Source organism: Malaya genurostris, chromosome 3 (assembly GCF_030247185.1).
Source record: "Malaya genurostris strain Urasoe2022 chromosome 3, Malgen_1.1, whole genome shotgun sequence".
NCBI classification, from domain to species: domain Eukaryota; kingdom Metazoa; phylum Arthropoda; class Insecta; order Diptera; family Culicidae; genus Malaya; species Malaya genurostris.
The window spans coordinates 291,794,647-291,822,568 of record NC_080572.1 but is presented as its reverse complement, the minus strand read 5'-3'; the positions used below and the strand labels follow the sequence as shown (position 1 = coordinate 291,822,568).

Genomic DNA, 27,922 nt, shown 5'->3' with positions numbered 1-27,922 from the left:
AAATACCGGAAGCTATTTCCGGAAACTAGCTCGCTCAGTCAATAGAAAGAGAAAGAGGGTAGCTTTGAACGAACGAACAACCGGGTATGCCCCGTTAGCCCATCTGCTGCAATGGACACAAACAGGTGAAAATAGGTTATCTAAAAATAAAACAGCCACAATTTCAACAGAAACCGGAGAAAGGGCTGGTTGGTAAACGGTTGGACCGTCAACAACGCGGAACACCGGTTTCCTTTCTGATTTTGTTGCTTCGAATCAATGTCACAGATGGGAATGTGTGAGTGTGAGGGAGAAAATGGAATGAAAAGGAAACGATTTAGGGACACTTTCGGATGGTTTCAGAGAAAAAAAGTGCCGAAATTGCATTCAATACGAGTTGCTTTATTTGAACAAAAATCAGCTCACTGCTGCAGTGAGCCGGAAATTGGGTAAAATGAACAAAATTCTTCGGTGCTGTTACATAAAAGAGCTTCTACTAGTAAAAAATTTTTGAATTGCGGATAGGATAAAAACATTACATAACAAATTTGGATACTGCGAAATGGATTTTTTTTATGAACGGATTAGTACACAAGTTATCGTTTACTTTGTACTACATTTTACGTGTCCTAAACGAACCGTTAATCGAAACACGAAACAACGAACACATTAATGATTAATGATGGTAAACTTACGACTACCGGTAATACATTCTAAACTCACGAAATTGACTCATTTCCGGACAAATTATGCAACTTAGACACATGAATGACTAATGACTTTGGGAACTAAAAATGGTAAACGTCAATGGGTGGCTACACATTTGACAACGGAAGGGACAATTCCTTTTGTTTTGTTTTTATTTTCGATAGTCAGCTCAAATCAATAGAGAAAGAGAGCGAATATATATTCTGTGGCTAGATGTTGCAATTATGTTGCGGTATTCGAATTTCTGTTAGTTGCAGAACTATAGCTAACTTAAACCTACTTATATCTAGATAAGGCAATCGTAAGTAGAAACTTTCGTGTTCCGCATCAAAGTAGGCTCCCTAGCGTTATCCTAAATTGCCGAAATTTTCCATTCCTAAAGCCCATATATTCATATGATTTTTCTAAATTGGTTTGACTCCAATGTAGATTTGGTGCGACGCGATTATTAGACTATGCTAAAATAAACTAATCTACTTAAAGGTATCGTCGGTTTATTGGTGTTCTACTATAGTGACGGACAAGCATTTCGGTTACACGCTAATTTCAGTTGCACAAATAGGGATTTACTCAAAATTTGAGTAGTTTGATGTTCAAAACAAACTCGAATTGAAGTGATGTCAATTTTCTGCTAGAAATTTTCCGTCGAAAAATGTTTATCATCTAGTCAATTCTGAGTAAAATCTACTCAGTTTATATGAAAACTTAAAACAATAAGTAGAGATGCCAAGGAATTGATAATAAAATATGTGTTGATCAATTTCAAAGGGGCTGTAGAACCTCGTTTGGTGAAACTGAATCAGCAGTGAATAAGAGTGTGAAGTAAAGTAACAAAAATCTTCCAAAAACTTGGAAACATTGTGCGTTGAATAATGCTGTTTGAAAACGTAGAAAAATATTGTGCAAATTATCATGAATGGACAAATTATTTAGGCAATCTTGCTTTTGATATCGTGGCCATAAACATATCTACCATTTTAGAAATATGCTGAATTCTAAGAGCATTTTAAGAAAACTGTTTTAGTTCTAGGTACAAACTGTCATAGTGACAAATCGGCGAATACTTCTTCCTATGTTATAGCATAGGAAATTAACAGTTCGTTTGATGACGTAAGAAGTATTCGCCAGTCTTTTACTATGAGAGTGCCAAAGTAAGGCACGTAAAATTTCAAACACATGAATTGAACGAATCATCGCACAAAGCGTATCGTGCAACACCGACTCATAGAAATGCGGTATATTTTCAGTGATTGAGTACTGTGGGCTTACACGGTAAACTGGATGCACTCAGAAATAAATACTAATGTGGTGCTGCGAAATCTAGGATTTGATTAGATTTACTGGAAAATACGAGCAAATTCTTGTTCTTGTTAATTTTATTTACCCATTTAACCATAATTCTTAGTAGAATGCACCCAGGATCAAATAAAAGTGCATAAACTAAGAATCTAGGAAAATTATCGAGATAATTTTTAATCAGATATTGGTACAAGAGATTAACAAAAAAGGCGGGTGGGTAATGTCAGAGACATAACTGGATGTCGTAAATACGAAAACAACTGACATGTTCCTTAACTCTTCCGAATATCAAATAGTTGATCAATTGTATAAATTATGCAAGCATTCTCCATTTTCTCATTTTTCGCAAAAACAAAGGCTTCACTTGATCTCGATTACTGTGAATTTCACACAGCGAAAAGTGCACAAAATCTAATCAAACTGTTCTAGATTTGCACTAAACTAAGGATATTTACCTTCTATTTGCGAGCAAGAAATCCTTATAGTTCTTTAGAAAACTTCTAGATCCATTAGAACGGCTGATTTTGTGTGATGTTCTCCACCGTTGTGCTCTTTTCGTTGTTTTTTCACCAAGGCAAACGACTGGCAGCTAATCGCTCTTGTCAGAAGCGAAACTAGCTTTGCAAACGACACATAATATATCTGCTCGCAGTGGCGATAGAATCGAAACTGATCCAATTTTTGTTAAGAGGTTTCTTTTTACGTGATTTCGTTTGTAGCTTTTTCACTAATAGGCGGACCTAACGGTTATAAAAATAGCAGCATATAGAATTTTAATGTCGAGCGTTTGATGCATTATACAACGAAGAAGGTTCATTGTTACTGATGTTGGTGGAAGACGGCTCATCACGACGGCCAGTCCCGTCTAACGCACTAGGAAAAAGAAACGATTTTCGAACAACATTTACCTTTTATACTCATTCAGCAGAGAACATCGGGACTGACTGACTCATTATTTCCAAAAGTTAGAGAAAACTTAATATTTGAGTTATTTGTAATTATTTCACAACTATTGAAAACTTAATTACAAATTGCTGATCATATTTCCGATGGCATGTAAAAAGAATTATGCTGCTACGTTTAGTACAACTCGAGACATTCACGATTAAATTCTATCCATTCTTTCACAGGGCGAAGTTTGAAAAGGCGCCCCATAGTAAGACGGGAAAATAGCCTATACTTCATTACAGACCTATTTTTGGAGTCCGTTGGAATCTGAATATGGACCAATCAACCATTTACATATTTGGAATATTCTCAAGAAAAATAATCTCTGTAGTCAGTCCCTTGCCAAATTGAACTCCGAAGTAATCCGTTAACATGCCGGAAGCTTGATGTGGCGGATTTCCTCTTCTTGATATTTATGGTTCAACTTTTACAAATGATCCCGAAAAGTTTCAATTTTTGGAAGGGAAAATGTTATGTTTACTTGCTCTAGCAGATGTAATGAAAAGAAAAGAAATCCAATATTCTCTTAAGGCGAAGAAATCCACTCCTGCAGCCTACATAGCGCTCGATGAAATGTATTATATGAACACATTTTGCTGCATTTCGCTTCACAGTCGAAAATCAAAAGAAGTTGATAAACCTTATTATTTTTTAGAGGAATCAATGATTCAAATTACGATCACTTTATGGATCAATTGGAAACGAAATTAAATCCAGTATCAAATTAAAAATGGCGCCGGAAAGTACCGTACAGAAGTTCTATACCCGATTTGTCAGGAGAATGGTGAGAGAAGGAATCTCTCGATCTCACGATGGAAGGTCAAGGAAATTGGCACATTCACAACTTTGCTCGACATACCAACTCAATTTAGCTTGGGATGCCTGTACATTGCTGTAAACCTTCATTCAGTTCAATTGAAACCGAATGTGTACACACACTGACGATCACACTACTGCAGTAAACTTCACATTCAAACTCACATCCTTTGCTGTCGCACCGAATGGGCATCATCCCGTCCTTTCATTCGTTTCTCTTTCTTCCGAACTTCAGTTTACCCACCGTCATTTTATCCCTAAGTAACAAAATATCTCTTACAATTGAATGAGAGAGCGGCCTTCAAGTGAGGTTTATGTAAACATTCGCATTGATTCAAGATAATGGATGAAAGGTAAACCAGTCATGATAACTGAAATATCAATTACAAAATAAACATAAATTAATTGTTCCCTCTTTCAGTTTTTATTTCCAATATTTCGAAACACATCCCAATACATTTCAAACAGTCGAAATTAAAGAATGTTTGAAAGCTACTCCAAAATAAAGCTATTTTTCCGATAGTCTACCAACGAAAAAGAACCACCATTGTTAAACAGTAACGCTCCAAAGTTCATTGTATTGAACATTGAAATGTACTGAAGGCAATCTCTGTTTAAGATTCAAGTTTTTCCCTATCGGGTTCATTAGAAACAAATACCGAAAACATATCAGAACTAATCGAACCAATAAATGCATCGAATGAAGGACATGCAGATGAAGAAATACTTGATGAAGGTTAAGGTAATAATTTTCACTGGTCGTTTATTTATTACTGACAGAACTATACCTTTCTATTTTAGTCCATTTCAATGATGACAGCACAGAACTCTGCACAGAACTAACTTTTTCAAATGCGGAAAGTAAACAGTCAATGTGGGAGTTTTCTTGAAATTCATCGAAATAATTTTTATACAAACATTCGATTCAATTGGGGACGGGTATAGCGTGATGGGTAATTCGATGCCTTTCACGCAGCCCACCTGGGTTCGATTCCCAACCCCGCACATAGGGTCAGAAAGTTTTTCTGGCCCGAAGAGGCGAATGACCTTAAGGTTAAAACCTCTATAATCTAAACAAAACAAACAAACATCGATTCAATTCCCGCCTTTCCTTTCAATCAAATAGAAACTAAAAAATTTTCAAATAAATTATTTTCGTGCTTCAGTGAAAACAGAAGATAGCTTTACTCAAAGCTCAAATCAAAATCAATAATCGCTCCAAGCTTCAACGAACTTATGGTGTTAGATATACTCAGTGCGAACTTGATATAGCAGCATACTTGTTCTTAACTTTCGGTAATAATTCTAATACATTCAAACGAGCCTATATGCGGCTTCCCAGTCTTAAATCTGCCGAAAGGCATATTAGTAGACACACGAATGAAATACAAGAAGGTGTTCAACATCTTCTGCGTGCAATGAAGGAAACAAACAAATCTTCCTCGTCCGGATTCAAGTAAATTGTATGGAAAGTGTTTTATAGCAAACATGAACGATAGCGTGGTTTGCATACAATATACAGTCCATTCAGTTAACAACCTTTGTCACCCTCTAGCCAATCCAAGAAAAACATGCTTCTAGGTGAAACTATTTTATTTATTAACTGGCTGTTTTAATTCCAAACCACATTTCTTAATTTGTCAGAGAACTAATTCAAATACAATAAGAAAAATGATAGAGCTGAAGGTGCTATATAAAATGAACCAATCTGATTTAAATCCAGCGAATAAAATGAAATTTGACCCAACATTAGAAATGACGTCTCCAAATTGAATTGAACATACTATTACGATTCTTTCAATACAGAAATGATTTATGAAATAGGTTTAAAACAAAGGACAGCGTTATTTTTTCTTCGTGCTTGACGGTGGCAATGTTTGGAAACATCACCACGGTGAGCCATTTAAAGTGGAAGCACTATAACAACGCGCTGAAATTGTTCAGCTTTAAATTCAAAACAAGGCCAACTTTAAATAAAAATCATCATGTCAGACGAGGCACATTTCACGTTAAATGGATGCGTTAATAAGCAAAACTGTCGATTCTATGCCACTGAAAACTCTCAGTTAATGGAGGAACAGCCTCTATACGACCGAAAAGTTCCAGTTTGGTATGGTGTTTGTGCGGATATGGTGATTGGTCTCTATTTATTCCAAGACGATGATGGAGCAACGAAAATAATTAATGGTGATTTTATGATGCCCATTGTTCGTGAAAATGGTTTGAATGGCTACTGGTTTCAACAGGACGGTGCAACATGCCATACAGCTCGATTAACAATTGATTTGTTACGACCATTGCTCCCCGGACGAGTCATATCGGAAATCGGTGATTTTGACTGCCCCCCAATATCACTGGATTTGATGCCACCAGAGTTTTTTTCATGGGACTAACTGAAATCCAAATTATACGCTGATAAGTTATAAAAAATGGTGATGAAAACTTACGGTCAAGGTCAAAAACTTTCCATTTTGAAATACTTGTGAACTCATACACTTTTCAATCATCATCACAGATTCCGCGGATGTTCGAATCACGACGGTCCCGCTTGACAGTTCCTCAAATCCTCCAATGTCCACCGGAAAAGTAGTGTTGTAGGCATTTTCCATCATTTTTGGTTCACGTTCACCAACAGTTTCTTTTTAAATTTTATTTCTATTTAATTCACTTCCATTTAAGATAAACCTAAAAGTATATAGATTGAATAACTTATGCTTAATTACTTTCTAAACAAAAAAAACATCATTCAACATTTAGGCTAAAAACAACATCACACAAAACATTCAATTCCATCCAAACAAACTAAATAAAATCTAAATATGGGGTTTAGTTTTTAATAGTAACAGAGGAAAGCAGTGCGAACGATAAATGATGATGAAATGATAAATTCTTCGAAAACATCAACGAAAATTGAAGCTTTCGAAAAATGCTTTTTTTTATGCAAGAATAAAAAACTTCTATCAAACTTAAGCTTAGATATCTAACATTTGGTTCCTGGTTTTACACTAACTAGTTCTCGAATCGAGAACATAACCGCGCTAAAAAATGGTAAATATTGCACCATCTTTTTGTTCAATTTTTAAATGGTTTTTATCGAAACCAAAATTTTACGACTTATTAGCTAAGCAAATAAATTAGAAACTTTTTTCCCTGTCCCACCCAAATATTTACATCGTTTACAGGAAAGCTCCTCACAGCCTTTCGCCGTGCACTCGAAACCGATAGAGACAGGTGTAGTTCTCATTGCCATGGTTGGACTCAATTCGCAGCTCGACAATGCGAAACGCTCTTCCCCGTAGCTCCTGGCGATTCGGGTTGTCCACCGGGAAGTACTGCAGCGGCGCTCCGTTATCCTCGTACACGTAGTTACCCAACAGGATCGGATGCGGGTCGTTCTCGTTGCCGAGACCCTAGAGATTGATTGACAAGAAAAAAACGGTTAGCAATGGCAACGAAGCAAAATTTTGGTCGTAGCAGCTGGAAAACGAAATGGCGGTTGTCTGGATAGTAGAAATTATGGAATGGCATGCATGTATAAGGGGGACTGCTGTTCTACTACGGTTTGCATGCACAATACGGCGGAACCTACCCAAACGGAGAAATTCTTCGGAGCGGAATCAATTTGTCCATTTGGTGCAAGCAGTTTAGAGATATGTTCCAGCGAGAAGCCAGTCACGATTACGTTGCTATTCAGCTGGATGACTGGAAGTAACCAAGAGAGAAATAAGAAATAGAAAGCGTTACGACACATTTTTACGGTAAGCGATTTTGGTAGATAGGTAGGATAACTGATGGCATGATGAACGGGAATTGTTAAATTGACTATACAAAATATCCAGTGAATCCGGTGTAATCGATGCTGGTATATACTATACTATACTAATTCTTCGAAACACAACTTGTCAATCAACTTACACTAGTGTTCGTGGTATTATCTTTTTCCTAATGCCGCTGCCCGTTATAAAATTTCTAGAATAAGCTACTCTAATCGATGTAAGCAAAATGGAAAAAAAAACTCTACTCACCAAGATATCCTGGAAACCCGGAGAAAGCCCAACACTGTCCGGGTTGCATTGTCGGAGATATGACCGTTCTCGGTGTGTTGGTCGGATACCAGAGTGGTATTCCGAATATGGAAATCTGTGCCGAATGCGTTTGATAGCTTTCCGTACAGCGAGTGGATAGAATTTGTCCACCCGCTGATTCAAGAGCGTAGTCCACCAGTCCCGTTTTATCGGCATCATAGATACGAAGTGCCTCCCGGACAATCCTTCGTACATGATCTTCGGTAAGACCACCACCACCGCCATCAACTCCATCGGTATTTTCCGTTTGCATTCCACCTGCTTTTGCATCAATGTTCACTTCGTTTTTGAATGACTGAATCGAGGCCAGAACTTCCTTCTGAATCTTTTCACTTATTTCCTTCATCAGCGTTGCGGCAGATCGTTCCATCTCTTGCTGGATCAGAGCACTGACCCCAACCTGGTACTCTTTCAGTCGATTCTCCAAGTAGTCCTTTGCCACGAAAAGGTTGCTGATCCAAGTTTTCAGATCTTCATCCGTAAAATCTTCCTGCACATTCAGTCCCATAATGGTCACAATGTTCTTCTTGATAACGCTATTGAGTCCAGCGAACTGTTCCTGCTGTGCCGCCGCCAAACGCTCGTCAATGCTGGCCAACAGTTGAACGTACTTTTCATCGTTTTCAATGCGATAGCTTTGCACTCGATCTGCCAACCGATCCTGATTATCCCGGAGCGATTTCATATTATCCTCAACCATCAAACTGCTGGCAATCAGTTTCTCCGTGAAGTGAGTTTTGATTTCGGTGATCTCATTCTTCAAATTCTCAATCAACGCCGCTTGAGTTTCATGTTGGGTCTTAAAATCTTTCGTCTGCCGTAAAATTCTGGAATCAATCAACTCTTCAAGTTTTCTCGAGGATAAAATCTTCACCAGAATATCCTCTAACTGCTGTTCACTGATCACAAAATTATTGTTGGTGATACTGATTTCCTGTTTGATTAATCGTTGCAGCTCAATTAGCGTCTCCTTCGTAACTTGGACCTTCGCTTCTCGTTTGCTACGTTCGTCTTCCGTTGTGTCTCGACTGAACACATTTGGGAAACTAGCCAGCAGCTCTATTCTAACCTTTTCTGCTATACGATCAACATCCGCCTGACTTAGCGTGTAACTGAACTCTTTCAAATTCTGTTGAACCAAACTGGCAATGTGAAGTGTCACTTCCGGACTAACCGATTGCTTCCCCTTCGCCTCCTGTTGCTCTTTTTGCAGATACTTTTCGGTCAAAAGTCCTTCGATGTAGGTATCGATGTGTTGCATCAGGTTGTCATACTCTTCTCTGCTGAGTGTATTTTTTAAATTACTTCGCAGTTTCTCGTACTGCGCATCAGGGCCGGAAGAACTCCAGAAGCTTAGACTGAACGTTGGCAGCAGTGATCGCCAGGAAAAACTGGACTCTCGCCAGTCCAACTTCTGGAACAGATTGACCCTGAAATTATCCAAATCGTCGCCACTGATTGCCGGCAGTACGTTCGATAGCGAAGATAGTGCGAACGAGGCCCGCCTCGAGGCCGGCAGAACGATGGTTTGATCTTCGTCTGCCAAAAGGTATGCTGAGGATGGTAGAGAGAGAGAGAGAGAGAGAGAGAGAGAGGGAGAGAGGGAGAGAGAGAGAGAGAGTTTGTTTAATACAAAATTAAGTAACCAAAATATATGGAAGCTGTTTTAAATCCATTATCAGTTGATTCAATAAACCGTCAAGATATTACGCTCCTGTGTTTTCCTTTTTTTATTCCGGCTCATCATTAGCATTAGCAATTTAGTCTGAACTGCCAATGCCACCTCGCGGTGGCTAATGAATGCTAGCGTACTAATGAATCGAAGACGAAAGCGCACTGAGCACAAACCGACACCCAAATGAATCAATTCTTCGTTTTCATCCATTTCGACAGGTGTCGGGCAGCATTTAGCTGATTCATGCAATATTAAGCATTTCTCACAGAAGATAAAAAGGTGGGTGGGTAATGTCAGAGTCGTAACTGGAAGATGTGAATACAAACAAAACTGACATGCTTTTTTTGCACTTCCGGATATCAATAATCAATTCGTATCAGTTGATTGATTGCGTGAATTTTGCAAATCTATACTAAAGTATAACTGAAGCTGATGCAAAATTCAAGTTCAGAATCTAGATCAAGAATTCAGCTCATGAATTTAGTTTTAGAATCCTGGAAATGAACATATTTTAAGAATCCTGGTTCCAAATTTAATTTAGAACTAAATACTGAGCTTGAATTCCAAACCTGGAAATGAACTCAAAAATTGAATTTAGGAACTTAATTTTGAAACTGAATAAAGGAATTAAATTCAGGTTCTAATTCGGCGCTGTTCGATTTTAAAAATGTGATCCAAAATCCAGATCTAGTATTCATATCTTGAATTCTGTTTCAAAATTCTGTCCCAGAATGAAATTTTACTAAACTCTAAATTCAGTTTCAAAATCTAGTTGCCGAATCTGGAATAAGATTATATCGTTTTATTTCTTATTATTATATCGTTTACGGAATAAGATTCTAGAGTCTTAGTTTTTACTTTTGATTATTCTGGAACTAAATTCTGAGTCTGAATTATGAAATTAAATTCTAAACCTAAAATTAAGTTCAAAACTCAGGTGGCCTTCAGTCCAGGTTCTGAAGTTCAGTTTTGGAATACCAAAATTCCAAAAATCAGTTTTAGAATAGTTCCAGAATCCACGTTTCATATTGGACTTTACGGAAAACTACTTCCGGAATCGGAATTTGGAGACTGTCGCAGTTGGAGTTAATTTGAACAGTCATCAAATAGATAGGCATACAAGTTTAAATAGTTTTACAATCTGTTTTGAAAATTTCGTACTTTTTCGTGTGCTCAAAGTTAGAACAGTTTTTTACCTTCATCACCCTAGAAGTCGGATTGGAGTAAAATTCAACCTCATTCAATATATTATTCTATTTATAGATATTTATTTCAGTCGAGGTTCGACAAGTTCAGTTACAATTAGTTTGTTTGTTCCTAGCAGGCTAGTTTTAAGGAATTCGTTCCGTTTTCAATATCCACTAACAAAAAATTCAATATGAAAAATATTCCATTCTGAATATTGATCATAGAGACAACGTGTTTGTTTTAAATCCAGTTGTTTGCCTTACCTCTCATGCTCCATTTCGTCTAAAAGAACTGCTAAGTCTTTCACGTTTAAGAGCATTTGGCTAGAGATTGTAGTCATATATAGTTGTTAAGCGCTTCCGAGAGAAGGATATAACGGAACATTTAGAGACATTCAGTACCGTTTTGCGAAAGCATCCAAATGAGCTTGCAAATAGCATGCGTCATCTTGGCCATTTAGATAATATAGTTTGAAATCATCAGCGAATGATAGCGTGAAACATTTTAGAGTGAAGTTGTGATCATCGAGATACAGCATGAATATAAACGGTCCTAAATGACTCCCTCAAGGTACTCCAGAACTAACAGCAAATGGTGTTATTATCCTGTTTCCTATTTTCACAGACCTGTTAGATATGACTGCATCCATTCCAGTAGAGCACTGTAAAAGCCAAGTCGTTAGAAGTTTAGCTATTACAAACGTCGAAAAAAATTTTCCCGGATTCGGGGAATATTCGCGACTCGAGAGATGTGTTGAAAAGTATTGTCAGTGGCGTTAGGAGATTGTTCAGGCATCTTTTCAATACTATTGAAAAAATACCATCTGGTTCTGTGTTTCTAGTATTTCAATTTGAAACAAGCTGTAATAATCATGGTCGTTGCGATAAGAGGGTGAGGTCCAATAAGAGAACGAAAAAGAACGTTAATGACTGCTTCAGATACTTGAAGACTGTTGAAGACCTCTCTACATAAAACGCTACTAAAGTGCGTCCGGAATAGATTACAGGTATCGACTAGGAAGTTCACCGAGTGCCATATGAGTTGGTAATCCACTTTCCTTACGCTGTTCGTTGACGTGATTCCAAATGCTCTTAGGGTTATTTTTCACATTTTGTTGCACACGAAGTAAATGAGCGTCTATACAGATTTTTGTATCACGTGACTAGATCTCAGCTGGAGCGATGGTAGCATCGAGTTTTTTTTTTTAAGCTGATCTCTTGGCGCACTTATATAGCTTCAAGGTATGATTAGATCAAGAGTGATAAACTGGTTTACGACGTCCAGTAATGACCTCCAGTTCAACGAAAACAGGAACTGATTCATAGCATTGATGTTACCTTTCTTGTAATCGTAATAGACAGTCTAAGCAATGATCTCGTGAACGACAACGTTTACAATTCGCTAACCTAACGTGAAGTTTCGGATGATGGCGGGATGAGCAGAAGAAGTAAATACATCACTAAGTCCTGACTGACAAAACACAGGTCGAGCAGACGAATGCAACTATTGTAATTTCCATTCAGTTGCACTAGACCAGCGGTACTGTAGTCGTCCTAAGAGTTGTAAATACACTAACAGCATGTGGGAGAGATACCAAGCAAGATTTGAATGTCGATCTACAAGGTATAAGAACACCTCCACCACTTTTATTTGTTACTGTTTCGATCATTTCGTGTTGTGTTTTCTTCTTCCGTACCACCACCTTCATGTACCGGTGCGATGATTCATTGACTTTCGCGGTCGGGAAAGTCTTTTTCCTGAAGGAAGAATTGCATAGCTGAAAACGCCGTCTTTTAACTTGTTCATTGAATATCTTGTCTTCAAAAGCATGGCACAAAATCGTATTCTGACAATGTCTAGATAATTTAATTTAGATGCGATTAGTGCATAAAAACATATAACACATGGATCAATAAGTCCCGAGACTAAAGCAGAGATGGCGCTCGTAGTAAACCAGTAACCACGTCTTTCTAGAGTACTAACCTTTGCTTGAAACGGGTCAAAATTTTAAGTCGATCCGACCAGAAACAGCTGAGTTATCGAGGTTGGAGTAAAGTCGTTTTGTAGTTTAAAAAATGGAAAAACCGAGTTTCGTGTTTTGATAAAACATTGTTTTTTAATGGGTAAAAACACCGTGCAAGCGAAACAATGGATTGAAAAATGTTACCCGGACTCTTGTCCATCAAAAGCAACGATTTGTCGGTGGTTAGCCGAGTTTAAACGTGGTCGTACCGACACAAATGACGCGGAACACTCGGGTAGACCTGTGGAAGCCGTTACACCGGAAAATGTGAGTGAAGTGACAAAAATTATAATGAAAGATCGTAAAGTGAAGCTCCGTGAGATTGCTGAGATGACACAGATATCATATGGAAGTGTATTTACAATCCTTCATGAAAAATTGAGCATGAAAAAGGTTTTTTCCAAGTAGCCGCGATTGCTTTCGATTGAACAAAAACAGCAACGAGTCGATGAAAAAACTACAAGGATCAGCCCCATGGGGTTGTTCGAGCCATTAATGTGGAACAAGGCAACCAAAATTTCTAATGATCGACATTTTCAATTAATCGTTACACTTTTGAATCCGCAAATGCACGAGAGTCTGCTTAGTATTTATTATGAACCAACACCGAACACGCGAACCCAGAATATAGACTCTATTTCTCGTGATTTGTATTTGTTTTGTAGCCGACAAAATTACATCAATAGCCCAAATGTATGCAATTATATGTTTATACAAGTTTGCGATACAGATATCGATATTTAAGCTTCTTTTCGCCAAGCTTGTGTTCAAGTATTGTATGCGAGTAGTTATTTTTATAGCGTTTCTCTACCATTACTACCATTCTGCGATTTCGGTTGAAGCGATACACTTTTTCTCATCATCAATCGAGTTCATCTCATATAAATAAGAAATTAACCTTATGCACTCAAAATTTACCCTGGGGTAGTGGTCAATTTCTCAGGCGAAACGACATAACATGGGATTTCATCCAATCTTTCATGACACAAGATCAGAGCATAGCAATTAAAGCTTCAAATCGTTTTATGGCACATTTTGTTTTGCTGTCTAGCAACAACCTACCTCTAACAAGCTACGTGTAGGACTGAAACGTTAGCTATAATTTTGCTTATATTTATAGCTTCGCGTGCTTCCAACAGCTTCGCTTTTGCATCGATTGACCAATCAGAGCGCTGCTTTCCCTTTGATATATCGCTTACTCCTTCAAAACCGTCGACTATGGCAGGGAAATCCGGTATGCCGGAGATTTTTTGCAAACAAAATAGGACACTGCTAGCTAATAATCAACATTTTAATGATATACAATTACAAATACATGGCTATGAACATTCAAATCAATACGTAGAAATATTTCCAATCAAATGGTGATATGATATTAATAATTGATACAAAATTGACTGAGCTGTAATTGTTCAAAACCTGACCTCATTTCTACGTGTATTTTTCTCGAGTTTCTAATTTGCACCCCTATATATATAAAACAAAAATGTGTTCCACATTAAAAAAAATAAAAAAATTGGAAAAACGTTGGAACCATTGTATCACCCAAAAAGGTGATTATGTTGATGAATAAAAAAAATTTTGCAAAAAAAAATGTTGTTTCCATTGTTAGTCTCGGGACTTATTGATCCATGTATTATGTTGTCGCGATAAAAATGAAGTGAATGTTATTTTTGTGAAGGTAGATCGATTTCTATGGCGGCGCCATTTTAGTTCCCTGGTAACGTAACTAAACATGAGAGAGAAATAAAATCGGCAAAACATTCATGTACATGTAATAATTGTAGATATAGCAAGCAAATAAACAATTCATGGAAATATAAAAAAATGGTGTTATAATTAAATATTTAAGTATCTCAAGGACAGCTACTTTTAGAAGAAAGGATATCATGAACAAATTTATTACCTTGACCCTGTAGAATAATATTCTACTATTTAAAGGATTATCTTTCAACGAGAACTTGAAATTTCGAATATATCTGTAAAATGTTTTAGCTGTAACTTCTTCATTTTTCAAAAGGCACGGATTGGATAGCCATCAATCTGTAGGTTTTAATAACAGCTTTAAAATAAAAATTATCAAAAAAAAATTAAAACCATGCTTTTTTTTATTTAACTTTTTCGGATTATTTTGTAATTATTGAGAAATAAAATTTTCAGTGTATATTTTTTTAGAGTGCTCAATAGATTCCCTACAATTTCTTTCTGAACGCCGTTTTTGTACAATAAACGGTTTCCGAGTTACAACGATTTGAAAAAGGCAATTTTCGTGATATGCAAAAATACATACGCCCTTTTTAACAATCAGTCGTGAGTCGGATTGATCTCTCCATCGGTTCAAAATTTATGGTTTGCCATACTGAAGCCATGTGCAAAGTTTCATCCAAATCGGAGAAGATCGAGTTGGATGATCTGCTAAGCATTTCTGGAATTGCTCATATAGATAGATTCGCCCTTATTTGTTCATTTTCACATTCGATTATTATGTTACGAAGTCTGGATCCCGCGGCCACGAACAAACAGGCAGAAAAAAAACAAGTATATATTAAAAAAACACAAAACTTTGTAGGCTAAAACGGTCAAATTTTTCTATCTCCTCGGTGAACGACCAAAATGGGGTGAAATAAATGATATAAAAAAAGGCAGGTGGGTAATATCAGAGACATAACTGGATGTCGTGAATACGAAAACAACTGACATGCTCCTTAACACTTCCGAATATCAATTGTATGAATTATGCACGCATTCCCCTTTTTCACATTTTTCGCAAAAACAAAGAAAGCTTCACTTGATCTCGATTACTGTGAATTTCACACAGCGAAAAGTGCACAAATCTAAGCAAACTGTTCTTGATTTGTAGTAAACTGAGGATATTTCCCTACGATTTGCAAACAACAAATCCTAATAGTTCTTTAGAAAACTTTTAGAGCCATTAGAACGGCTGATATTGTGCAATGCTCTCCACCGTTGTTTTTTTCCCAATGCTAATGACTGGCAGCTGTGACGTAATCGCTCTTGTCGAAAGCGTGCAGACGACACAAAACACATCTGCTCGCAGTGGCGATACAATCCAAACTGATTCAAGTTTTGTTGAGAGGCTTGTTTCTACCTGATTTCGTTTGTAGCTTTTTCACTAATGGGCGGTCCTAACGGCTATAAAAATAGCCGCATACAGAATTTTAATGTCGATTATTTCATTTCGGATTTGCATATTTTATTGAAAGAAACTATCAATATGCTGAAGGGACTCGTTTCTAGCATTCACAAGGACCAAATTGAGGAACTCACTGCGATATTCACCACTTTTCGGAACATTTTTCCCGGACGATTTGTTGTACAGCAGCAGATATTTTGTTCTCTTCCTTAGAACGCGTTCTGATTCTTATCACTCTCTCAGAGGGTAAATTTTGAAAAGGCACCCCATAGTAAAGTAAGTCGTATTCACGACAAAAATGGGTTGTATAGAGGTACAGTAAAGTAAATTCCGCATAATTCTTTAGGAGTATTATTATGGTTTTAAGAACAACCGAATAGAAGTCTGGAATAGAGAACTGGACCCTGAGTTCAAGACCTAAATTTAGATCCAATAACACTCAGAATCCAGTTTCAGTCGCTGCTGGTTCTCGCCTTGGTGGCCAGCAAACGAATGAGAGATGCGACCTGAGCGTTTGAGGTTGTAACCACGCTGAAGGTGCATTCTCTCTCGCTGCTGGTGGAAAGTTTAACTCCCGCTGCTGCTGCTGGCTGGTCCTCGCGCCTCGATGGCCAGCAAGCGAATGAGAGATGCGACCTGAGCGTTTGAGGTTTTTATTAACCACGCAGAAGGTGCATTCTCTCTCGCTGCTGGTTGATGATTCCACTCCCACGACGTCTGCTTCCATCGAACGCACAAGAAGAAATGATCGATTTTCGACCACGGTTCCCCTTTTATACGCATTCAGTTGAAGATATGTGCCTGACTATCTCAAAATCGTCGTCCTTGCGCGAAAAACCCAAGCGAAAGTAAACAGTTTTCCGCGTTGTTTTCAAATTTTAAGAAAACTTAATTTTTGAGTTGTTTGTGGTTATCGCACACTGTTCAAAATATTATCCTGAATTCCTGATCATATTTTTGATGAAATGGTGAAAGAATTATGTTGCTACCATTAATACAAGTCGAGATATTCGCGATTAAGTTCTGCCCATTCTTCCATATGGCTAATTTTGAAAAGGCACCCCATAGTAAAGTAAGTCGTATTCACGACAAAACGAAGTCTGGAAAGAAATTTCTTCAAAGGTTCCAATATTAAGCGAAAATTTGTGGTTTTGACTTGAAAACTATGCGAAGAGTTAAACATCCAATATTAAATCAATCCGATAATTCGTGAAAGATAAAGTAAACAAAGAGAAACTGTCATGTTCAGTTGGGTTCTTTTCTTGTGGGACGATAGATTAATATTATAACAATACGTGAAAGTTGCATGAAAATTTAATAAAAGCTATGCCAATTTCAAATAAGTTGCATGTGATGCTCTTGTAATATGTAAGTGAAGTTCACATGACGTTTCCATGATAAATACTTGGAGTACACATAAAACGTACCAACAATGGTTTTCATTCTATGGAGCATATAAATATTATGTATGGGAATAGTATTGTTTACGTGCAAAATATTATGGAAAATATTTGTATGATTTTGCATCTGAAAAATAAGTGACATTTTTTTTGCGTATGTGTATTTTTTTTCAAGGGTCGTAATAGCTTTGCTACAAATTTGATGTGAGACAGACAAAAAAAGCCATCCCATTAGTTTTCGCCACTAATTATACATAATTTGAAGTAAAAAAAAAAAAAAAAACAAAAAAAAAAAAAAAAAAAAAAAAAAAAAAAAACAGCTAAATAACAGTAATTCAGATTTGCAAATTACCTTACTAGTAAACGAACGTTTAATGATTTTGACTTCGCAATTGTACCGATCTATAGGTGAAGATTTCTATTAACAATTATCTCCACATAACAACGAACTGGGACATTGTAATTTAGAGTATCGTAAAATCTCGAAATAAAATGCTTCGGATAATTCTAAATGTGCGCAATATTCCTCTAGATCTACATGTTTAGTCTGTCTTTGGGCGAGATGCGGTAGTTGATAATGACTTCTTGGTTGTTAAAATGGCATCGAAAGAAGAGCAGCAACGTGTCAAAATTTTGCTCGTACATCGTGAAACCTCAAACTATTCGCACCTGAAGTAGTCGAAATTGATTAATGTGACCAAACGTATGCCGACCGCTAGGAAGAGGAAATGCCAGATGTAGCAAAATCGTCGAAAAGTGTTTCAAGCTTAAAGTAAGTTAATAAATTCTAATTCAAAACATTCATATGATTATTTAAAATCAATTATATTTTAAGTTTCTTATATTATTCGCCACAAAAATTGAAAACCTTCAGAGTCGTAGCAAGTCGTTGAAGGAAGCGAATTTCGTTTGAAGTGTGTTAATTTTAAGAAGGATTGCTACCTGTAAAACTAACATATGGTCAACCAGATGGAGAAGATTTAGCCTCTCGTTTCTTGGCTAACAGATACTTACATTAGAAGAAATTGATGCTTTTGAAGAACCAGCCAGGTAAAAGGTATCAGAATTATATTGCTGAATTTTAGAACATCGATTCCCTCTCTGCTTTACATTCGAAGGGTTGAACCATATGTGATTTTTAACTTATATTGCTGAGTAGACCAAATTCTTCAACCCAAAATATTTTTTGTGAACCCGGGCCCGGCTCGTACCCTTCGGGTTCGGGTCGGGTTCCGGGTCCAAATACCCGAAAACCCTTAGCTAGTCACACGATGTTAGTTATGTGTTACCACGTTATATATAATGTTAAAGAAGGTGCCATTTGTTGCTACCTATCCTTCTCGAAAATCACTCGATCCAAAACTCTACACCCAAATCAACTACAGTACAACTGTAAATTTTGCCAATCAATTGCTTAGGAGAAGGATAGAAAGCAACACGGCAGTATCTAATCGAACAAGAATGCTTACCTTCGCGCTTCCGAGCTTGTATTTATTTTTTCAAATCGCGTCTGACAGAATGAAAACACAAAGGATTTATTTATTTATCATTGAAATTTATTACTCTGAGTGGACAAAATACAAACTGACGTTAGGAATTAATTGACAATTGCTTTACTCGAAACAGTGAAGCACGGAAGCTTTACACAAAATACAATGCACATTTCTGACCGGGGTAAACCGTTTCCGTTTACCCCGGACTATAACTAAATTCTAACTCATTATCATGAAACTGGGGGTTTTTGCTTTCTCTATCCTTCTCGGCAGCAAATGGCAATAAAAAAATGTATGTATTGTGATACTAAACGTATTAATATTGTTCATGCTACAATTAATGCTTCAATGAGCAGTGAGTACAGTTGTGTTGTTTCGTTGTTGATTCATGCAAAATAAGTACCTCGACGGCTTGACGTTCAGGTACAGTATTTGTTTCGAAATAATCGTTAATAATTATACTGGCAAAGTGGTTTAAAATCGAACGAGAAACAACGCAGCCCGCCGGGTTTAGTTTGAAATTCTAAAACAGATTGTTGACATTCTCCTGCCAAATTTTGCGAGCCTCTCCGATCGCATTTGCGGAGAATAGTTTCAAATGATCGAAATAATACCCGGTGAACTCGGTGACACCGTCCCATTTGTCGAGGGCGTACAACTTGGCCGCTTCGGTATCGATCGGAAGGTCGAATTTGAAGTCATAGTTCAACAGAGGGTTGGCAAGACTTTCGCGCCACGATTGGAGCGGAGTGGGATCAAGGTAGAGATAAATTCCTGTTTTGTTTGTGGATGATGTTGGAAAAGAAATAAAATAAAAAAAAAGAAAACATTTGAGGTATTTGAGGCTTGGGCCTAAAGCCGTAACGCAGGGTTACGATAGGGAAACTCACCTCCAAACAACAGGAACGGTAGCAGGATCAATAGAAGCAGCAGAAACTTCCGCTTGCGACGTCCCTGTTGTACATCGCTGCTTGCCGTTTGAAGCAGCCAGGTATCCAAAAATAGGACCGATGAGATCAGTAAATAAATTTTCTTAAAAATGTTTGTTGTAAGCGACGCAAAGAACGAGTAAACTTTGATGATGAAACCTACAAAAATGGTTGTATTTGAAATCGTTATTGGTGAAGAAAAAACACACACGATACTCACTTCTCTCATCCTCAATTCTCGTGTAGTACAAATTGTGCTCCGACCGATTGAACGTCCTGGAAATCGCATGGGCACTGCTGTAGAAAAGATTCACCATAGCGAGGAAAAATCGATTTATGATCGATCTGTGCTCCAACTGCACTTGCGACGAGGTAGCCGACGATTTCCAGTAGCTATTGCGGTGGCTATTTGACTTGGAAACTCGCGAAAAATCCAACTGCTCGTCTCCGGAATCGTACGGGTCGACGTGAGCGAAATTACCTCCGGAAATGCCCGCACTCGAGTAGTTCGACGAAGCGTACCGTTGCCGTATGTACGTTTCCTGCGTGGGATTCCGCTGGATCATAACGTTGATCCGTTCGGTGTGCTTACTTAAACCAGGACGGGACATATTCGGCATGGCAACAACCCCCGGCACGATTTCTCTCCGGTGTGGAGACAGTTCCGAGTAGGTGTAATCGGTTTTCGGAAACTTATTCCAATACTCGCCGGCTTCTTTGTACTCTTTGTAGGCGGCATGCTGTTTCAGTTCCTCCGGCGTTAGGGTAACCGTTTTCTGCCCTTTGGAAGCCGCTTTCGGAGTGCTGGTTCGAAGGATGGCCGCCTGGGTATTTTCCAGCACTCGATTGATTTCGTTCTGACGGACTTCTTTCTTGTCTGGAGCTGACGACGACAGCTGTTGGGTGGTTTTCATCAAAGAACTGGATGTCGCGGAGTTTGACATGGTGATGGTGATTGATTTGGACGATTGTTTGAAAGTTCCCTTATCCGGTGAAACACCATCTGAAGAGTAATCCGAGGTGACGGTGCGCGTCTGACGGATTGATCGTGCTCCGGCGCCGCCATCAGCTGCTAGGGATTTTTTCGTAGAGTTCAGTTCCTCCTCAATGGTGCTATAATTCGAATGAAGCTCAGTTAAAAAGGACAAGACAAATCATCTACAATCTACTACTTACGTAACGTTGGGGGCTTTTTTCGATTTCTTGTCGGATCTACCAACGGTATCTCCGTTAACATCTTTATCCGCACTTACGCGCAGACTAAGCCCCGGTGTTTTTGACCGTGACCGAGTACGGATTGGTTCGTTCGATTGGGAGTCCATGCTTATAGTGGCTTTTGTTTAACATGCAGTTATTGCTTCTAACACATTTGAAATGGATTTCTGCAAACGGAAGAAAAAGGTGATTTGAGTGAGTAACTGCTATTAGGTTTGGCATTGAATTTCATCAAGCTCGATTGAACTGTTTACCAATTTACCACTCGTATCTGTAAAGCAAAGTAATTTTTTTGTTTCTCATCACGTAAAACTAGCTAATATTAAAGTTTTTCGACCCATGCATGAAGACTTTTCCAATACATTTTTTTCTCAGCTTTGATGCACTTGCCAGCGTTTTGTGTTTTGATCAAAATCATAGCATCCTTGGATGATTTTACTTGATGCAGAAGAAAACCCCGTTTTCAACCTAACAGCTGTCAAATGACGCTAAAATGTAATGTAGAGGCGCTTCTTGTTTAGAGATATTTTCAGAAAGAGCTGTCAAATCGGTAGCAAAATTTCAAATTACTTCACCTTTTTAACGATTTCTGACAAAAACGGGGAAATTATTTAGAAAAATCATAGAAGACGTGGAAGACAATTTTTTAATCTGAGGTGATTTCAAAATTAAAATGTAATGTGAAAAATGCTGGTCGGAAAAAAACCTAACCTTACCCAATTTCACACATTTCTGGACATTTTCTATGTTAAATCTTAGTTTACACTAAAAAAAGTGGTAGTATTCTTTTTGAAATCGATTTTCGTCTAGGGTAACAGAGGTATTTTGGCCCAACTAACAAACTTTATGGATTTAATCGATGTTAAGTAACCCATGTAACCTAAAGTGACCCAAAATACCTTTGTTATCCTACTTCGAGTTTACTGATATCTATTTGTACTAAATAAACGGGAAAATCGTTGCAAATCACAACTGCCGATAACAAATTTTATCAGAAGAATCCTTTTGGGCACAAATCTCCAAACATCAAGGGGAACGTGCCATTTGAGCCAATTTGTTCTGATATCAGATTCTCCATTAGGCTATGCCCTCGACACTAGCGAAAGAAAAACACACTGAATTATTTAAGTTACCAGATTTAAAACACTGATTTTGACCGTTATAGACATGTTTGAAAATACAATTAAATAAATTGAAGAAGTATCTTAGATAATCGAAGGTGACGGAACCGGATCGGAACAGATATCCCATGTCCAAAAACAAACATTATAATAGGTTCGCTAATTAAAGATTGAATGACTTGAACTCTTTGACCATAGTCATTTACGATTTCAATGCGTTGATGAGCAAATAAATCAAATTATATCTGTAAAAACTCACAAGATATCGATCTATTTGTTCCTAATAGGATTCTAAATGATAAACATCTCTCGTGGAGTAATCAGAAAGTACGAGTTCTTCAAGATGAGAGTTGACGCTGATTTTTAGCCAGTTTTATTTCCAAATAGTCCAACTAATTTATCTTATATGAGAAATCATTCCACAATTGAGCTGATTCTAGCAGATCAATGTAACATTTGTAGTGAACTGATTTTCACTCAAATTATCTACCAATAACATTCAGGGTTTCAAATTAAGCAACGATTAATTCAATTAGTTATATATTCTACCCCCTTAGAACTAATCGGCTAGGATACAGATCTCATTTCGAAAGCTATATAAACCCTGAAATTGTTTTGGGAAATATCGATATTTTTAATCAGTACATTATTTAAGCTCGAAAAGCTCAAACTAAATTCAATTTTCCTTCATCTACATCAATATCAACGTTCTTGTGATCCTACTATGGATTAGTTGAGGACCTTTAAAAGAAAATTAAACATAGATTCACTGAACAAATCAATCCATATTCTAAATCTCTCTAAGATTCTATACTGATTCTCAGAAACCAAAACCAAACTCAAATACTCGACAACTTTTCCAATTTTGTGAGTCCTGTCGACATCTCACCGCAGTATGAGCATATCACAAGTATTGTCTCAAGACGACATTACTGACACAAATTATGATGAAATGAGGGCAATCTTTAGCCAACTTAAAAATATGAAGGCTCCTAACAATTTTTAATAATTTTATTAAAAATTTTCCCGATGTTACCTTGAGACTTTGTTATCAATTTTTCAAGTGTGTTGAATACTTATTCTAAAACTTAATAAAAATTCAACAGAAGCATCCAAATTATTTCAATTTATCAAAATTAGTTTCCATTGTGCAGTTTTTGATAACAACTAAGAAAGCTCTGATGATTTGTGATTGATTTGATCTCTAGTTGTATAAAACGCAACAACATAATTCTGATTCCATATCATCAGAAATATGATCAGCAATTTATGAGTACATTCTCAACAGTGTGATAACCCTAAATAAATCAAAAATAAAGTTTTCTCGAACTTTTGGAATCAATGAGAAAAACTACAAGGACCAGCTCCATGGGGTTGTTCGAGCCATTGATGTGGAACAAGGAAACCAAAATTTCTAATGATCGACCTTTCAATTCATCGTCAGACTTTTGAATCCGTAAATGCACGTGAGTCTGCTTAGATTGATTTTTATTAGGAACCAACACCGAACACGCGAACCAAGAACATAGACTTTATTTGTCGTGATTTGTATTTGTTTTGTAGCCGACGAAATTACATTAATAGCCCAAATGTATGCAATTATATGTTTGTATATGCTTGCGATACGGATATCGATATTTAAGCTTCTCTTCGCCAAATTTGTGTTCAAGTTTTGTATGCACAGTAGTAACAACCTACCGCTAGCATGCTAAACGTAGGACTGAAACGTTAGCTTCAATTTCGCTCATATTTATAGATTCGCGTGCTTCCAACACCTTCGCTTTTGCATCGATTGACCAATCAGAGCGATGCTTTGCCATTGATATATCGCATACTCCTTCAAAACCGTCGTATATGGCAGGGAAATCCGGTATGACGGAGATTTTTGGCACACAAAATAGGATACTGCTTGCTATTAATTGACATTTCAATGATATACAATAAAAAATACATGGCTATGAAGGTTCAAATCATTACGTAGAAATATTTCCAATCAATTGATGAAATAATATTACTGATTGAAACTAAACTGACTTAGCAGAAAGTGTTCAAAAGCTGACCATATTTCTACTTATACAGGGTCCGCCATCTAATTAATGTCACTTCTGATTTGACAGAAACTTAGTTTTTTCCTTCCGCTGAAGGAAAATGGTTGTGTATACGCTTGAGGAACACATGAAAATAGTGCAGGTTTAATTGGAAAATCATGGTAATGTTGCGGAATGTGTTGCCAAAAAATCATCTTCTTGGATGAGGCACATTTTCATCTCGACAGGTATGTTAATAAGCAAAATTGTCGCATATGGGGGACGGAAAACCCGCACGTTATCATGGAGAAGCCGATGCATCCTCAGAGAGTGACGGTTTGGTGCGGATTTTGGTCTGCCGGCATCATTGGGCCATTTTTCTTCGAAAATGAGGCAGGAGCCGCCGCCACGGTCAATGTTGAGCGCTACCGCGCCATGATTAGCGATTGGTTTTTCCCGTTACTTGACTTGGACACCATTTGGTTCCAACAAATGTGCCACACAGCCAACGCTACGATCGATCTTCTGCGCACAGTCTTCGAAGATCGAATTATCAGTCGAAATTCGGATGTCGTTTGGCCGCCTCGGAGCTGTGATTTGACGCCGTTAGACTATTATCTTTGGGAGGCTGTCAAAGATAAGTGTTATGTGGACAAGCCAGAGACAATTCAAGCCTTGAAGGACAACATTCGTGCAACCATGGCTGACATAAAGCTACATACAATCGAAAATGTACTAAAAAACTGGACCGACCGTATGGCGTACTGCAAGGCCAGCCGAGGCAGCCATTTGAATGAAATTATATTCCACAATTAACCGGAAGGATTGTAGTTTAGAATTTAGTTCCAGAGTTTAGTTGCAGAATACAGGTTCAAAAGTTGAAACAGATTCTGAAACTAAATCCTAATTATAATTTTTTGAAAATGATTTCTTGGCTAGATTTTGGATCTACATTTAGTGCCGAAATCTAGGTTCGGAATTCCTATCCTGAATTTTGAAAGAAAAAAAAATTCAATTCAATTCCTGAATTCATTGTCTGAAATAAATCAATACTGCCTGAATACAATTTCAAAATTTTAGTCTTGAATTCCTTGGAATTGGAACCTGGACCCAGTTCCTGAATGTTCAAAACTCAGTTTCTGGTGAGATAAATAAATGTTTTTATTATTTTTACGCCTCGTCTTTAACTCATCAGTGCAGAGCAGTTCAAAATGAACTGCTTAGTGCTAAACTCGACAGTTCAATTTGAACCGCTAAGCAGACGTAAAGTTTTTGCTACTTACAGAACACTTTTTGTTTTGCAACAGAGTGCAATGTCTTCTCTGACGTGCCGAACGAAAACGTGTTTTCGACTATTTCTGGCCGATGCAGGGTTGGTCATTTATAGGTTAGCCACATTGAACTGCTCTGCACTGATGAGTCAAAGACGAAACGTAAAAATAACAAAAACGGTTATGTACCTTTGCACAAAATTTGGCTAACCCCTAAATGAAATAAATGTTGGCAAAAAGTACTAAACAGTTTCAACATCGGATAAATTGAAGTTGAAATATTCCCATATTAACATTGCATAGTTTTGCAGTTTTTTCCCCTAGAGTGAATAAAACTAGAAAAAACATAGCTTGTTCTATTTTTATTCTCATTTGTTCCGCTTTGTCTAACTCTGCGGTGGAATATGTTTGTCGTCAATAAGTCATACTTTAATATAGACGCTCCGTTACAATTCTGAAAGCAAAGCGGTGAAACTTGCAAAATGTACACAATCAATCAACAAATATGAACGATTATTGATGTTTGTTTCATTCGCATTCACATACTCCAGTTATGTCTCTGACATTACCCACCCACCAGTTTTAATTCTAACGCTTTTATCCTTTGAAAAGTAGGCACTACCCAAGCCAATGCCCTGTATAGTTATGACGCTTTGTTTAATTAAGTATCAAGATAAGCTCTAAGATACCGAGGGCATTAAGTATCATATAGTGATTGAACCTTTTGTTCGGCATCCGGTGGCATTTCGGTCATTTACACTGAAATTATCATTAATCAGTGTGAGGTTCAATATCAAGCGAAAACGACATTAGTTTATCACAAAGATAAATTTATAGAATACAACACCTGCTCAATGTTACTGAAATTCCAGCTTTCAATGCTCAGCACCTTACCTTAACAATGGTTCGACGTCGATAAACGTATCTTTGATTACGAGTTTTTAGATTCAATCTTTTTCAAAATTAAATTTAATGACAAAATCTGCACAACGAAAATTTTGCAGATGAAAAAAAACATGTCTACCACCAAGGCCTACTATCTGATATTTTCATTAATAATGACTACCAACACTCAGCTGTAGGAAGAAACCATGGCAAGCTTAGATTATAACCGAATGTCATACCACTTCTATTAGCACCAAAACACTCCGACAGCCCTTCCCCGAAGATGATAACGGGAAAACATAAACCGATGGCCTCAAAACTAGACGAAACCCTTCGAGGTCAGCAAACACACTCGAATACGAGTGAAGCGTAAACGCGCGAAACACCAAAACCGTTGAACGGTTGTTTACATTGTTACGTGATTTTGTTTACAAACGAGTTGATGGCACCGATGATTTATCTCAGTTCAACTTAGGTACAGTTAGGATCAGAATCGTACCGTACATCAGAAGTTGCACTGTAACTGATATAGCTAGCATTAATTACACGGCACGGCGTTGATCAAGATCACGTTTTTAAGTCCCCCGCCAACTTGCTAATCTTGCTACTAGTATTCATCGAACACTGATCTCCCCCACAAAGTTGTGTTGGCCACGACAAGAGCATCGAATTACCATGCGTTCGTTCTACAAAATATGCAAATTTGTGCTTCAAACGCACCACACTGGACGAAGTCGCGAAGCGTTCCTTTGGCGATTTATTTTTATAGCAATCGGCAAAAGTACGTCATCGACCTGCGGCAAGTGATGATACTTCGGTAACGATTTTTTTTGAGGATGCGATAAGCCACTCAACGCATACAAATTCGGTTTTTATTTCCGAACATGAGACGAAACTCGAACCGTTGTTTGCTGAGATAAGACAAAAAATATCGCGCTCTTGAGTTGATAAAGACGGGCAATTTTGGCCTACTAAGTTGATTTGAATTTTTCCAAGAAATGCTAATGAAGAGCTAATCCACTCGAAAACGAGAGGTTCTAATGGAAAATTCCAATAAAACACGATGAGCTTCAGTCTCGAAACACAACTACTTACCTACCCATGTTTATTAGTAATAATCAAATTATGCTTTCGTTCAAGATAGCATACGCACCGTACGTGGTTTAAAAATAAACCCATCGTCAGTCACCCGCGGGATACAGACGGAACATCAAAACACCAGCTTATTGAAGGGGGACTCAACAGCCAAACAATCCATGCTACAAGCGACATACGTTTCCATCATTTTTCGGATGGTTTTGTGTTCCAAATTTCTAACCAAGCTAACCTGTTACTTTTCTACCAAGGGAAATCATTGATCCATCAATTCCGTCTGCCCAAAGCTTTCCATCCCAAGTACGGCCCTTATTTGCTATATTTCTTCTTCCTGTTCTTTACGACGACAGTGTATAATCACAGGCAGGCGTTGGGTAGTCACATTCGAGCTCAATTTAAACGCACAAAATTAACATTTTTCCATTACAAAACATCACAATTACCTTTCACTAGCACTACGGTTACTGGTGCGACAATAAACACTAGCGTTCCGGCGGATTTGCACCGCTTTTCACGCGATTTTTCACGGAAGACGCAGAAAAATACTACCTACGGATCCGAAAACAAGCACAGCGAATGATGAGCGAGAATCGACGAACGCTTGCAAGACG

The 27,922-nt window shown here is 37.6% G+C and overlaps 1 protein-coding gene across 3 annotated transcripts; it reads right to left on the bottom strand.

Annotated features, from left to right (window-relative positions):
- Positions 1 to 360: 360 nt before the first annotated feature.
- LOC131434778 (klaroid protein) lies at positions 361 to 27,922 on the bottom strand. Of its 3 annotated transcripts, none has more exons than XM_058601910.1 (7): positions 27,755 to 27,922; positions 20,874 to 21,079; positions 19,918 to 20,810; positions 19,659 to 19,856; positions 7,776 to 9,389; positions 7,340 to 7,452; positions 361 to 7,160 (listed from the first exon to the last, which is right to left on the bottom strand). In XM_058601910.1, exons 2-7 carry the CDS (start codon positions 21,017 to 21,019, stop codon positions 6,942 to 6,944), a joined length of 3,183 nt encoding a protein of 1,060 aa, XP_058457893.1. In that variant the 5' UTR covers positions 21,020 to 21,079; positions 27,755 to 27,922; the 3' UTR covers positions 361 to 6,941. The 3 variants fall into 3 exon arrangements, with proteins under 3 accessions (XP_058457893.1, XP_058457895.1, XP_058457894.1); XM_058601912.1 differs by lacking the exon at positions 27,755 to 27,922 and adding an exon at positions 27,544 to 27,722; XM_058601911.1 differs by lacking the exon at positions 27,755 to 27,922 and adding an exon at positions 21,167 to 21,280.

Bases quoted from the DNA above. Each gene is read 5' to 3' on its own strand.
- LOC131434778 (XM_058601910.1), bottom strand. From the start codon at position 21,019: ATGGACTCCCAATCGAACGAACCAATCCGTACTCGGTCACGGTCAAAA. The intron at 9,390-19,658 runs GTGAGTTTCCCT...TACCATCCTCAG, and splicing joins ACCGTTCCTGTTGTTTGGAG to CATACCTTTTGGCAGACGAA. The intron at 7,161-7,339 runs GTAGGTTCCGCC...ATCAATCTCTAG, and splicing joins CGAAGAATTTCTCCGTTTGG to GGTCTCGGCAACGAGAACGA.